Source organism: Theropithecus gelada, chromosome 19 (assembly GCF_003255815.1).
Source record: "Theropithecus gelada isolate Dixy chromosome 19, Tgel_1.0, whole genome shotgun sequence".
NCBI lineage: Eukaryota > Metazoa > Chordata > Mammalia > Primates > Cercopithecidae > Theropithecus > Theropithecus gelada.
Window position 1 is genome coordinate 17394003 of NC_037687.1, and position 12744 is coordinate 17406746.

General features: G+C 52.5%; 1 protein-coding gene and 1 non-coding gene across 4 annotated transcripts; both read left to right on the plus strand.

Annotated features, from left to right (window-relative positions):
• The first annotated feature begins 7837 nt into the window (after positions 1-7837).
• On the plus strand, positions 7838-11361 carry RPL18A (ribosomal protein L18a). 3 transcript variants are annotated; one of them, XM_025368772.1, is made up of 6 exons: positions 7909-7934; positions 9346-9360; positions 9478-9525; positions 10138-10267; positions 10962-11071; positions 11216-11361. In XM_025368772.1, the coding sequence occupies exons 1-6, from the start codon at positions 7917-7919 to the stop codon at positions 11306-11308; spliced, it is 414 nt and encodes a 137-aa protein (XP_025224557.1). In that variant the 5' UTR covers positions 7909-7916; the 3' UTR covers positions 11309-11361. The 3 variants fall into 3 exon arrangements, with proteins under 3 accessions (XP_025224556.1, XP_025224555.1, XP_025224557.1); XM_025368771.1 differs by having other exon boundaries at positions 7838-7934; positions 9346-9525; XM_025368770.1 differs by having other exon boundaries at positions 7884-8271; positions 9346-9525.
• LOC112613657 lies at positions 10629-10761 on the plus strand. Its single transcript, XR_003116983.1, has one exon. It is a non-coding gene; the product is annotated as a small nucleolar RNA SNORA68 (small nucleolar RNA).
• Positions 11362-12744: the final 1383 nt, after the last annotated feature.

The window sequence follows — 12744 nt, forward strand, 5'->3', positions numbered from 1 at the left end:
AAAAAAAAAAAAAAAAAAAAAAAAAAAAAAAAGGCTGGGCGCGGTGGCTCAAGCCCGTAATCCCAGCACTTTGGGAGGCCTTGACGGGCGGATCACGAGGTCAGGAGATCGAGACCATCCTGGCTAACATGGTGAAACCCCGTCTCTACTAAAAAATACAAAAACTAGCCGGACGAGGTGGTGGGTGCCTGTAGTCCCAGCTACTCAGGAGGCTGAGGCAGGAGAATGGCGTAAACCCGGGAGGCGGAGCTTGCAGTGAGCTGAGATCCAGCCACTGCACTCCAGCCTGGGTGACAGAGCGAGACTCTGTCTCAAAAAAAAAAAAAAAAAAAGATGAGAAAAATAAACAAGTCAGGTGTGACTGGGCATGGTGATACATGCCTGTAGCCCTAGCTACTGGAGAAGCTGAAATGAGAGCCCACGAATTTGAAGGCAACATAGCAAGATTCTGTATAAAGCAAAACAGAACAACGTAAGTAAATAAAATTGTTGCTATTTGCAGATGATATGATTGTATATGTCAAAAACCCAAGGGAATCTATAAGACAACTACGGAAACTAATACATAAATTCAGCAAGTTAGCAGGTTTAAAAAGTCCATTGAATTCAATACAAAAGTCAATTGAATTTTTATATAATAGCAGCAAACAATTGGAACATAAAAAAATTTTGAAAAATTTCCTTCGCAGCAGCGCTGAAAAAGATAAAATACTGCGATGGTCTGAGAGTTTGTGTCTCCCCAAAATTAATACATTGAAATCCTCACCTCGAAGGCGATGGTATTCAGAAGCAGAACGTTTTTTTTTGTTTTGTTTTGTTTTGTTTTTTGAGACAGAGTCTCGCTCTGTAGCCCAGGCTGGAGTGCAGTGGCCGGATCTCAGCTCACTGCAGGCTCCGCCTCCCGGGTTCCCGCCATTCTCCGGCCTCAGCCTCCCGAGTAGCTGGGACTACAGGCGCCCGCCATCTCGCCCGGCTAGTTTTTGTATTTCTTAGTAGAGACGGGGTTTCACTGTGTTCGCCACGATGGTCTCGATCTCCTGACCTCGTGATCCGCCCATCTCGGCCTCCCAAAGTGCTGGGATTACAGGCTTGAGCCACCGCGCCCGGCCAGAAGCAGAACGTTTTAAGAGGTGATTAGATCATGAATCATAGACCTCTTGAATGGGATTCATGCCTTTATAAAAGAGGCCCCTAGGCTGGGTGTGGTAGCTCATCCCTGTAATCTCAGCGCCCTGGGAGAAGTGCAGGCTGGTCTCCGACAAAGAACTTTTGTTTGAAATCAGCCTGGGCAACGTGGCGAAACACCACCTCTACCAAAAAAACCACAAAAATTAGCTGGGCATGGTGGTGCACACCTGTAGTCCCAGACACTTGGAAGGTTGAGGCGGGAGGATCACCTGAGCCCAGGAGGTCAAGGCTGCAGTGAACCAAAATCATGCCCCTGTACTTCAGCACAGGCAACAGAGTGAGACTGTTAGAAAGAGAGAAAAAGGGAAAGAGAGGAAAGAAAAGAAAAAAAAACAAGTAAAAGAAAGAAAGAAAGAAAACAAGTAAAAGAGGCCCCAAGAAAGGAAGAAAGAAAGAGAAAGAAAGAAAGAAAAAAAGAAAGAAAGAAAGAAAGAAAGAAAGAAAGAAAGAAAGAAAGAAAGAAAGAAAGAAAAAGAAAGAAAGAAAAGAAAAGAAAAGAAAAAGACAAGACAGACAAAAACAAGTAAAAAAGGCCCCAAAGAGATGCCTTGACCCTTCTACCATGTGAGGGCACAGTGAGAAGCCACCATCTATGAACTAGAATGTGGGACCTCAGCAGACACTGAATGTGCTTTGATCTTGGACTTCCCAGACTCCAGAACTGTGAGAAATAAATTTTTGTTGTTTGTAAATTTCTTTCTTCTTTTCTTTCTTTCTTTTTTTTTTTTTTTTTTTTTTTTTTTTGAGACAGAGTCTCCCCACCATTGCCCAGGCTGGAGTGCAGTGGCTCAATCTTGGCTCCCTGCAACCTCCGCCTCCCGGGTTCCAGCAATTCTCCTGTCTCAGCCTCCTGAGTAGCTGGGACTACAGGTGCACACCACCACACCTGGCTAATTTTTTGTATTTTTAGTAGAGATGGGGTTTCACTTTGTTGGTCAGGCCGGTCTTGAACTCCTGACCTTGGGTGATCCACCCATCTCTCCAGACCTGGCCGAAACTTTTTTTTTTACAGATGGGATCTCACTATGTCGCCCAGGCTAGTCTTGAACTCCTGGCCTGAAATAATCTTCCCGTTTCAGCCTTCCGAGTCACTGGGATGACAGTGAGAGCCACCATGCCTGGCTCATTTTTCTTATGTATCTTGTTTTTCCCGTTTCCCCCATCCTTTTCCCTTTCAACTCTCCCAGGTCTGGGATTTTTGTTTGTCCCAGTCACAGCTGTGTCCCCTGTGCCATGTGTCCACACAGTAAGTACTCAATGAATGAATGAGTGAAATGAATTCAGAGGAGGACTCTTGGGAGAGATGGGAGCAGGGATCAGGGACAATTGGAGGCAGAAGAGGACGAGGTGGAAGGTCAGGGCCTGGGCCGGGCACAGTGGCTCATTCCTGTAATTCCAGCACTTTGGGAGGTTGAGGCAGGCAGATCACTTGAGGTCAGGGGTTCCAGACCAGACTGGCCAACATAGTGAAACCCAACCTCTACTAAAAATACAAAAACTGGGCCGGGCACGGTGGCTCACACCTGTAATCCCAGCACTTTGGGAGGCCGTAGGCGGGTGGATCACGAGGTCGGGAGATTGAGACCATCCTGGCTAACACAGTGAAACCCCGTCTCTACTAAAAATACAAAAAATTAGCCGGATGTGGTGGCGGGCACTTGTAGTCCCAGCCACTCTGGAGGCTGAGGCAGGAGAATGGCGTGGACCTGGGAGGCAGAGCTTGCAGTGAGCGGAGATCGCGCCACTGCACTCCAGCCTGGGTGACAGAGCCGGACTCTGTCTCAAAAAAAAAAAAACATAAAAAAACAAAAACTAGCCTGGTGTGGTGATGGGTACCTGTAATCCCAGGGACTCGGGATGCTGAGACACGAAAATTGCTGGAACTGGGGAGGCAGAGGTTGCAGTGAGCCGAGATCACGCCACTACACTCCAGCCTGGGTGACAGTGAGACTCTGTATTTAAAAAAAAAAAAAAGGCTGGGCACTGTGTCTCACGCCTGTAATCCCAGCACTTTGGGAAGCCCAGGTGGGCGGATTACCTGAGGTCTAGAGTTCGAGGCCAGCCTGACCAACATGGAGAAACCCCATCTCTACTGAAAAAACAAAATTAGCTGGACGTGGCGGTGCATGCCTGTAATCCCAGCTACTCGGGAGGCTGAGGCGGGAGAATCACTTGAACCCAGGAGGTAGAGGCTGCGGTGAGCCGAGATCACACCATTGCATTCCAGCCTGGGCAACAAGAGCAAAACTCGGTCAAGCAAAACTTGAGGCTCCATCTCAAAAAAAAAACAAAACTAAAGAAAAATAATAAAGTTTTGAAACAAAGAGTCAGTACATCACAACCCGTGCCCTTCCCCACCCTGGCATGTCCTCCCTCTGCTCCAACCCAGGCCTTGAAGGCAGAAGCACCAGGCCCCAAGGCCAGGGCTGGGTCTCGGGGATCTCTCTCTCCTCTTCCTCCTCCCCATCCTCTCTAAATTCCTTTTCCTGCCCCTCTCCTGCTGTTCTAGGATCCAATTTGTGCTCCAGGCTGCGCTCTGCCCTTTCCAGGTTCTCCTTCCACCTGCTTGTAGCCTAACTAAGGACAGAATGGTGAGTTCCAGCACAGAGGGAGGGACAGGGCCTCAACAGGGACAGGCTCCCCCGTCCAAACAATCATACGCCATTTAAATCTCACAACAACCCTAAAAGCTGGCGACTATTATTGGTCTCACTGTGTGGAAGGGGAAACTGAGGCCCAGAGCGGCGACGTGGCCAGCGAACCATCGGTGGGATTTGAACCTCATTGTATATCATTCTACGGCCTCCCGCTTGGCCTCAGCTGGGCCACCGCAGATGGGACGTGGTTCTGCTGCCACCTGGTGGACATTTGCAGCAGCGCTGTTCGGATAGAGTCGCCTCTCACCTGACGTCCTTCCTGCCCAGAAGACCCCAGCCAGAGGAGGGTTGACCTGCTCCTCTGGCCTCCCTGTCTCCCATCATACCCATCAGTTTTCCGAATTTTCACAGTCTAAGTGTCCATCAGGAAGGGACTGGGTAACTAACCACCTGTGTTACAGTTGGGCTAAAGATTTTAGTGCAAAAGTTAATTTGCCCACCTTACAAGAAATACCAATCTTTTTTTTTTTTTGAGACAGAGTCTCACTCTATTGCCCAGGCTGGAGTGCAGTGGCGTGATCTTGGCTCACTGCAACCTCCGCCTCCCAGGCTCAAGCGATTCTCATGCCTCAGTCTCTCAAGTAGCTGGGACTACAGGCGCCCGCCACCACACCCAGCTAATTTTTGTATTTTTTAATAGAAGCAGGGTTTCACCATGATGGCCAGGCTGATCTCAAGCTCCTGACCTCAGGTGACCCACCCACCTAGGTCTGGAAAAGACCTGGGATTATAGGCGAGAGCCACCGCACCCACCCAAAAGAAATTCTTTAGGCTGAAAACAAGCGACCCCAGACATTTATTCCAATCCATGCGAAAATCTGAAGAACACATACAAAGGTAATGTATGTAATTTTAAAAGATTGCATAAGGCCGGGTGCTTTGGCTCACACCTATAATCCCAACACTTCGGGAGGCTGAGGTAGGCGGATCAATTGAGCCCAGGAGTTTAAGACCAGCCTGGGCAACATAGAGAGACCCTGTCTCTACAAAAAATACAAAACTTGGTCGGGTGTGGTGGCTCATGCCTGTAATCCCAGCAGTTTGGGAGGCTGAGGCAGGTGGATCACGAGGTCAGGAGTTCAAGAAAAGAAATACAAAACTTAGCTGGGTTTCATGGCACACGTCCTAACTACTCGGGAGGTCTGAGGTGGGAGAATCTCTTGAGCCTGGGAGTTTGAGGCTGCAGTGAACAGAGATCTCGCCACTGCACTCCAGCCTGGGCAACAGAGTGAGATCCTGTATTAAAAAAATAAAAATAGGCCGGGCGCGGTGGCTCAAGCCTGTAATCCCAGCACTTTGGGAGGCCGAGACGGGCGGATCACGAGGTCAGGAGATAGAGACCATCCTGGCGAACATGGTGAAACCCCCGTCTCTACTAAAAAATACAAAAAACTAGCCGGGCGAGGTGGCGGGTGCCTGTGGTCCCAGCTACTCGGGAGGCTGAGGCAGGAGAATGGCGTAAGCCCGGGAGGCGGAGCTTGCAGTGAGCCGAGATCGCGCCACTGCACTCCAGCCTGGGCGACAGAGCGAGACTCCGTCTCAAAAAAAAAAAAATAAATAAATAAATAAAAATAAAAATAAAAATAAAATCTGCCAGCTACAGTGGCTCATGCCTGTAATCCCAGTATGTTGGGAGGCCACGACGGGCAGACCACTTGAGGTCAGGAGTTCAAGACCAGCCATAGCCAAAACAGAGAAACCCTGTCTCTACTAAAAATTAAAAATAAAATTAGCCAGGCATGGTGGCGCACACCTGTAATTTCAGCTACTTGGGAGGCTGAGGCAGGAGAATCATTTGATTCTGGCAGGCAGAGGTTGCAGTTAGCCAATATTGCGCCACTGCCCTCCAGCCTGGGTAGCAGAGCGAGACCCTGTCTCAAAATAAATAAAAATAAAATCTAGCATAAATGCAAATTTCTTCTACCTTTGCTTCTTAACACATTTAAAAAGCAATTGTACAAAACTATATATTGGCCAGGCCTGGTGGCTCATGTCTGTAATCCCAGCACTTTGGGAGGCCGAGGGGGTGGTTCACCTGAGGTCAGGAATTCGAGACCAGCCTAGCCAACATGGTAAAACCTGTCTCTACTAAAAATACAAAAAATTAGCCAGGCGTGGTGGTGCACGCCTGTAGTCCCAGCTACTCGGGAGGCTGAGGCAGAATTGCTTGAACCTGGGAGGTGGAGGTTGCAGTGCAACTCGCGCCACTGCACTCCAGCCTGGGCGACAGAGTTAGACTCCATCTCAAAACAACAACAACAAAAACTATATATTAATTGTATTGTTGGGTCTATAATACAGAGAAAGGTAATATGTTTGACATTAACAGCACAAAGGAGGTGAAGGGAGCCAAGCCATACTGGAATAAGAAAATCATTGGGCCGGGCGTGGTGGCTCACGCCTGTAATCCCAACACTTTGGGAGGCCACGGCAGGCGGATTACTTGAGGTCAGGAGTTCGAGACCAGCCTAACCAACATAGTGAAACCCCGTCTCTACTAAAAATACAAAAATTAGCCGGGCATGGTGGTGGGCACCTGTAATCCCAGCTACTCTGGAGGCTGAGGCGGGAGAATTGCTTGAACCCAGGAGGCAGAGGTTGTAGTGAGCCGAGATCTCACCAGTGCACTGCAGCCTGAGGCACACGGTAAGACTCCGTCTCAAAAAAAAAAAAAAAAAGTAAAGAAAAGAAAATCACACCCAGTAGTGACTTGAATCCACAAAACCAGATTCAGAGAACCTGAAATGCAAAATAAGAAAATGAAAATTAAAAATTGCATACTTGCTGTCCTTTTTCTTTCTTTTTTTCTTTTTGTTTTTTTCCGAGTCGGATCTCGCCCTGTCTCCCAGGCTGGAGTGCAATGGCGTGATCTCGGCTCACTGCAGCCTCCATCTCCCAGGTTCAAGCGATTCTCCTGCCTCAGCCTCCTGAGTAGCTATAATTACAGGCACCGGCCAGCACGCCTGGCTGATTTTTGTATTTTTAGTAGAGACGGGGTTTCGCCATGTTGGCCAGGCTGGTCTTGAACGCCTGACCTCGTGATCCACCCACCTCGGCCTCCGAAAGTGCTGGGATTACAGGCGTGAGCCACCGCACCTACCTGGCTTTTTTTTTTTTTTTTTTTTTTTTTTTGAGACACAGTCTTACTCTGCCGCCTAGGCTGGAGTGCAAAGGCGCGATCTCAGCTCACTGCAACCTCTGGCTCCTGAATACAAACGATTCTCATGCCTCAGCCTCCTGCCTCTTTCCTCTTAATTTTACTTCACAGCCTTGTCATCAGGGAGTTGTTTGAGGCTCTTTTTTCATATCTGGTCTCCGTCCTCATCCCCAGGAGGGCTTCTTTCTGTCCGAGCCCCTCAAAGTGGGCAGCTGGATCTTGATCCATTCTCGCGTTCTCCGCGCGCTCTCCCCCAATCCCCGCTCCCCCAGGTTCTTTATGAACTGGAGGCAGGCAGACAGGGTTTGAAACCCACCTACTACGAAACACAAATCGGACCCCAAATAAAAACGGCATTCCAGCGCTTACTCAATATTCGTGCTGCAACATCGCTAGGAGAAAAACATATAATTTGTATTCCAGTTTTACAGATGAGAACCCTCAGGTATCTGGCTGGAGACCTCCGTAACACACCTCCCCGGAGGACGAGGCCAAGAGTGTGAAGCATCGGCATCTCATCGTAAACACCGCAGCCACCCGAGGTCCAGTTCAATGCTTAGGCATCCTGCAGGCGGCGCGCGCCCCCGCCCCTAGTTGCAGCCGGGACTGGCGGAGTGACTACAACTCCCGGCGTGCCGCGCGCGCCGACGCTCCGTTACGGTCGTGATGGAACAGGTGGTGCTTGCCTCGTTGCCTTCTGGGAAACGAAGTCTCGCTGTGAAGCGAGGACGAGCTTTGAGTAGTAGGTGGATCCGTAGCCAATGAAGACGCGGGTCGCGTTGAGTGCGGGGCAGAGAAGCCAATGGGCGTGCGGCATTGAGAGGGCGGGTCCTCCGGTAATGAAGGCCTGGTGAACGGCTGCGCGAAGGAGGGTACTTCCTTTTGCTGGTGGCTGGTAGAGCGGAGAGGACGCCATGAAGGCTTCTGGCACAGTAAGGCGAGCGCGACGCAGCAGGGGCCAAGAGATGGGGCACGGGCCCCATCGGGGGTCTGCAGAGGTGGCGTGGGTCGGGTTGGTGGCGCGCGCTCCTGTCGGTCCTGCTTGGCCGCGCGCCGCGTTCTCTTGTTGCAGTCAACATGGCGGCCATCGTGGGCGCCGCGTGGAGAGAGCGATGCGTGGCCTGGGCCAGCTCAGGGATCGCGGTGGCCCAAGGACCCCGGGTCTTCTTCCCGGGGGAAGGAATAAGTCGCGCAGCGTGGAGGCCCGAGCCCCGGCACCTCGTCAAGCCGCCAAGTTTCTGTTTTCTTGTCTGCAATGTGGACGTGGCGGTGGAGCAGTAGTATTTTCTTTTTCCCAGAATGGCTGTGAGAAGCAGATGAAAATTGCTGACAATGAGCCGAAACGGGGAGCGTGAGGCTTAACGCCGTGACACATACTGGATAGAACCAAACGGCGTTATGGCGCAGAGATAGAACCCGGACTCCCATGGAGTGGGTGTGTTATGTCCAGATCTCCAGCCTCAGTTTCCTTGCTGTTAAAGGGGCGGGCCCCATTGCCAGGGGCAAATGCCAGAGGCTACCAGGGCAGGAGAGTCTCAGAGCTGGTGGCGGGGTACAGGAAGACGAGAGGATGCCCCGGGCCCCAGATGCTTCCTGAACGTGTGGTGCCAAGGCCGGTGGGTCAGGTTCACAGTAAAAGTAGGAACTGAGTCTGCGATAATTTGTGACTATTTTTCATTGATACTAGTGAAAAGCTGACGAGTCAGTTACAGAGGTGGTTTCTTTATGCCATATCACAGAGCCTGGGCTTGACCAAAGATTCTCACCTCTGCATCTGTAAACCAGGAGCCTTCCCTGGGCCAAACGTTTGGATTGCAGTTGGGAAAAGGAGGCAGCCGCAGCTCGCATGGCGACAGTGCAGGGATCCCAGGACTGGGGAGAGACCTGAGGTCTTGTCCTAGTTCTGCCTGGAATGGGCTGTGAGATCCCATACTGGTCACTGCCTGTGGGCCTCGGGGTGAAAGAAGATGTTGGCTGGATGTTATTAGGTGCAGAGTGGCTGTTTGACGGGGACTGCAAAGCAGTTCAGGACTGCAGCATGAAGAAAGGAGACTGTGGATCTAACTAAGCCTCAGCTTTCCTGGTCTGAAACCCTTAGCCCAGGCAAAGGAGAAACAGGCAACTTAATCCTCCCTGGAGACCTCTCTCTCCTCAGTTCATTTTGTGGATAAAGCTGTGTTGGGGAGTGTGACCCACAGTCACCAGGAATCCACATGGAGGCCCTGGGGTGGCCCTGCCTCCTGCTGCCTGAATCTGTGGTCATCGGTTGCAGGCAAGGGAGTGAGGTGAATCTCCACAGTTACCGGGTATGCTGGCCTTAACCTCAGTCCTGTTTCCTTTCAGCTACGAGAGTACAAGGTGGTGGGTCGCTGTCTGCCCACCCCCAAATGCCACACACCACCCCTCTACCGCATGCGAATCTTTGCGCCTAATCATGTCGTCGCCAAGTCCCGCTTCTGGTACTTCGTATCTCAGTTAAAGAAGATGAAGAAGTCTTCAGGGGAGATTGTCTACTGTGGGCAGGTATGGGGAGGCTGGGGCCATGTGGGTCTGGAGTGGATTTGCGCCTCATGGGGCATAATGCATCTCAAGAATTAATCAGACATGGACCGGGCACGGTGGCTCACGCCTATAATGCCAGCACATCAGACATCAGAGCCACGGGTCGTGTTTCTCTCTGGGTCATGGGACTGGAGCAGAGCTTATGTGCCATTTCCCTGACTAGAAAGCCAGGGATGCAGGGAGGGGGTGGGTGGCATGGTGGGATACCTTGGTTGGTGCTGTCTTCTCTGGGCCCTGTTTTATCAAGTGAGGAGAGGCGATGGCTATCCGGTCAGTGGTGGTAGCTAACTTGACCCAGACAGGTCCCAGGAGACCTGAGTTCAGGGACTGCATCTGGGGTGGGTTGGTCTCCGTGGAGGAAGCCTGGACTTCAGGCTGTTGGCATGGAAAGTTCCCTTACCTGGCAGGCTCCCCAAGGGTTCCTGAAGGTGGATGGGGCTGGGAAACTGAGGCACAACAGTCTGGCCATAGAGTAAGCCTAGAGGCTGGGGTGTGCTTTAGAGGCCGAGGGCTCAGTGAGGATGGGGCTAGGGCGGATCTGGCTCACCTCTCCCTGTGGCCTCTCCTCGGCAGGTGTTTGAGAAGTCCCCACTGCGGGTGAAGAACTTCGGAATCTGGTTGCGCTATGACTCCCGGAGCGGCACCCACAACATGTACCGGGAATACCGGGACCTGACCACTGCGGGCGCTGTCACCCAGTGCTGTAAGCTGTGCTTCCCGCCTCTGGTTTTAGATGCTCCTTGATTCCCTCACACTGAGGCAGGGCAAATGCCAAAGGCTACCAGGGCAGGAGAGACTCAGAGCTGGTGGCGGGGCACAGGAAGACGAGAGGATGCCTCGGGCCCCAGATGCCCTTTTCTGAGAGCCCTACCAGGCTCAGTTGTAAATCACATCGCATCCGGAAACTCCCATTTTGGGTCTGCACCTTGTTTAGACTGGGGTCCGCTTCACCACTGTCTTCTGGGACCCACTTACAACCGAGTTCAACCCCTGCCCACTGTTGAGAGCTGTCACTTTTTCCTTGGCTCAGCCGCCAGGGTCTGTGAGACCCCCACGCCTCCCTGATTGCACCTAAACCCAAGAATCACTGTTTCTTATAGCGGTGGTTTAAACAGAGGTGCAAACAGCAAGCGGATCTCGTCGCCTTTGGGGGGCTGTGGCTGTGCCCCTCAAAGTGAATTTGGAGGTTCTACAACTCTAGTGGCCAGTGCCTGCTGGGACCCAGGCCTTGGGCTATCTCGCTTCCTCCCTACCACCTTCCCGTGAGCCCTGAGCCCTCAGGCAGTTGCCGTGACCAACAGGATGTGCCAGGTCATTGGGCAGGCACTGAGCAGAAGGTTTGCTGAATGCCCAGAGCCCAGGCAACACCGTTACACTGCCCCTCCTCCTTTCCACAGACCGAGACATGGGTGCCCGGCACCGCGCCCGGGCCCACTCCATTCAGATCATGAAGGTGGAGGAGATCGCGGCCAGCAAGTGCCGTCGGCCGGCTGTCAAGCAGTTCCATGTAAGTGCCCTGGGGGACTCCCCTGGAGGGAAGTACCTGCTCTGACGCAGGAGCCCAGCGGGGGGCGGCTACACCTCGGTGACCCCACAGGGATGGGGTGTTAAGAGACTTCTAACCTCCTCAACCTGCCTCCCCTCCTCACAGGACTCCAAGATCAAGTTCCCGCTGCCCCACCGGGTCCTGCGCCGTCAGCACAAGCCACGCTTCACCACCAAGAGGCCCAACACCTTCTTTTAGGTGCAGGGCTTTCGCCTGGGTATGCCCCAAATAAACTCAGGAATGCCCTGGTGCTCACCGCATGTTTTCTTTGCACACACTGCAGAGCTCAAAGGGATGCTATGAGAGGCCGGCCCAGTCACCTCCTGGGGCGCAGCTGAGCTGCTGTTTCTGTGTCCTAGGAGGGGTTTTCAGTGCAAACAAACCCTCGCATTCTCCTCTCCTGGAGTGGGCCCTCCAGGAGCCCCCACCCCTGAGCTCCCTCTTGCTTGGTCAGTTCTGAGCCCTGCTCATCCCTGGGCTATTAGCTTCAGGGGTACTGTCTGTCCTGGGCCCCTAAATCTGTCCCAACTGCCTTGTCAGACACAGGCCTCTGAGGCTTCCCTCCTGAGTCTGGACCAGGGAGAGTCTCCCTAGATAGTGGGATTGGGGGTCGCTCCCTGGGGATTCTCCTAAGTCCCCAAAGTTCTCAGAGTAGACACAAGAGGGCACCCAAGAGGCACGCTCTGCTGCTTGGAGGCTGTTTTTCTCTTTGGCTGGTTGGGGGCCTCTTAGATGACACCCTAATCTTGCCCAAGGAGGTCAAGGACTCACCACAGGTACTTGTCTCCAGGAAACCACTTCAGGCCTGGAAAATTCCAGGCATGACACTAATCCCATCCTGGCTGAGTCCGTCTTGTCAGGTGGAGGCTAAGCTGGCGTTGGAGAAGCTTGAGACACAGCCAAGAGCTCAGGCCCCCACCCATCCTTTGTTGTGTGACCTTGGGCAACCCTGTTCTGGGCCAGTCTTGATCTGGGACTTGCCGTCTTGATCTGAACATCAGGTTCCGCACTGATGTGGGAGGTGCTGCTGTGCAGTTGCTGCGGGCAGCCTGTGGGGCCCTCCTTTGTCCCAGGGAGCGCAGGATCAGGAGAAAGCCAGGACTTAGATAGCAGTTATGGCTTTTTCAAAGAGGGTCTTGCTCTGTCATCCTGACTAGAGTGCAGTGGAGAGATCATGGCCCACTGTAGCCTTGACCTCCTGGGCTCAAGTGATCCTCCTGCCTCAGCCTCCAAGTAGCTGGGACTAGAGGGGCACCACCACACTCAGGGCAAGGGCAGTCTTCCACATGTGGAGTTGCCGTGTGGTTTCCAGGAAACCAGGCCTTTTTCAGCCTCACCTGAGAGGCGCCCAGAGCCTGGGCAGGGCCAGCACACAAGCAACCATATGAGTAAGACCCAGGCCTGGGGACAGTCCTGCAGACCATAGAACCCTGTGGGTCCCCAACAACTGGTTCCTTCCCACGTTAGGGTCTTTGTACTTGCCTGGAATACCACGGATTCCCCCAGGCTGGCCTCACTGGAGTTTGTGAAACTGTTCATGGGTTCCTGGGACTGGGCTATATTTGATTTCTATCCCCCACTAGTTCTGAGGGCAGGGGCCATGTGTGTCACCCAGTGTATCCAGGAGGGACTCA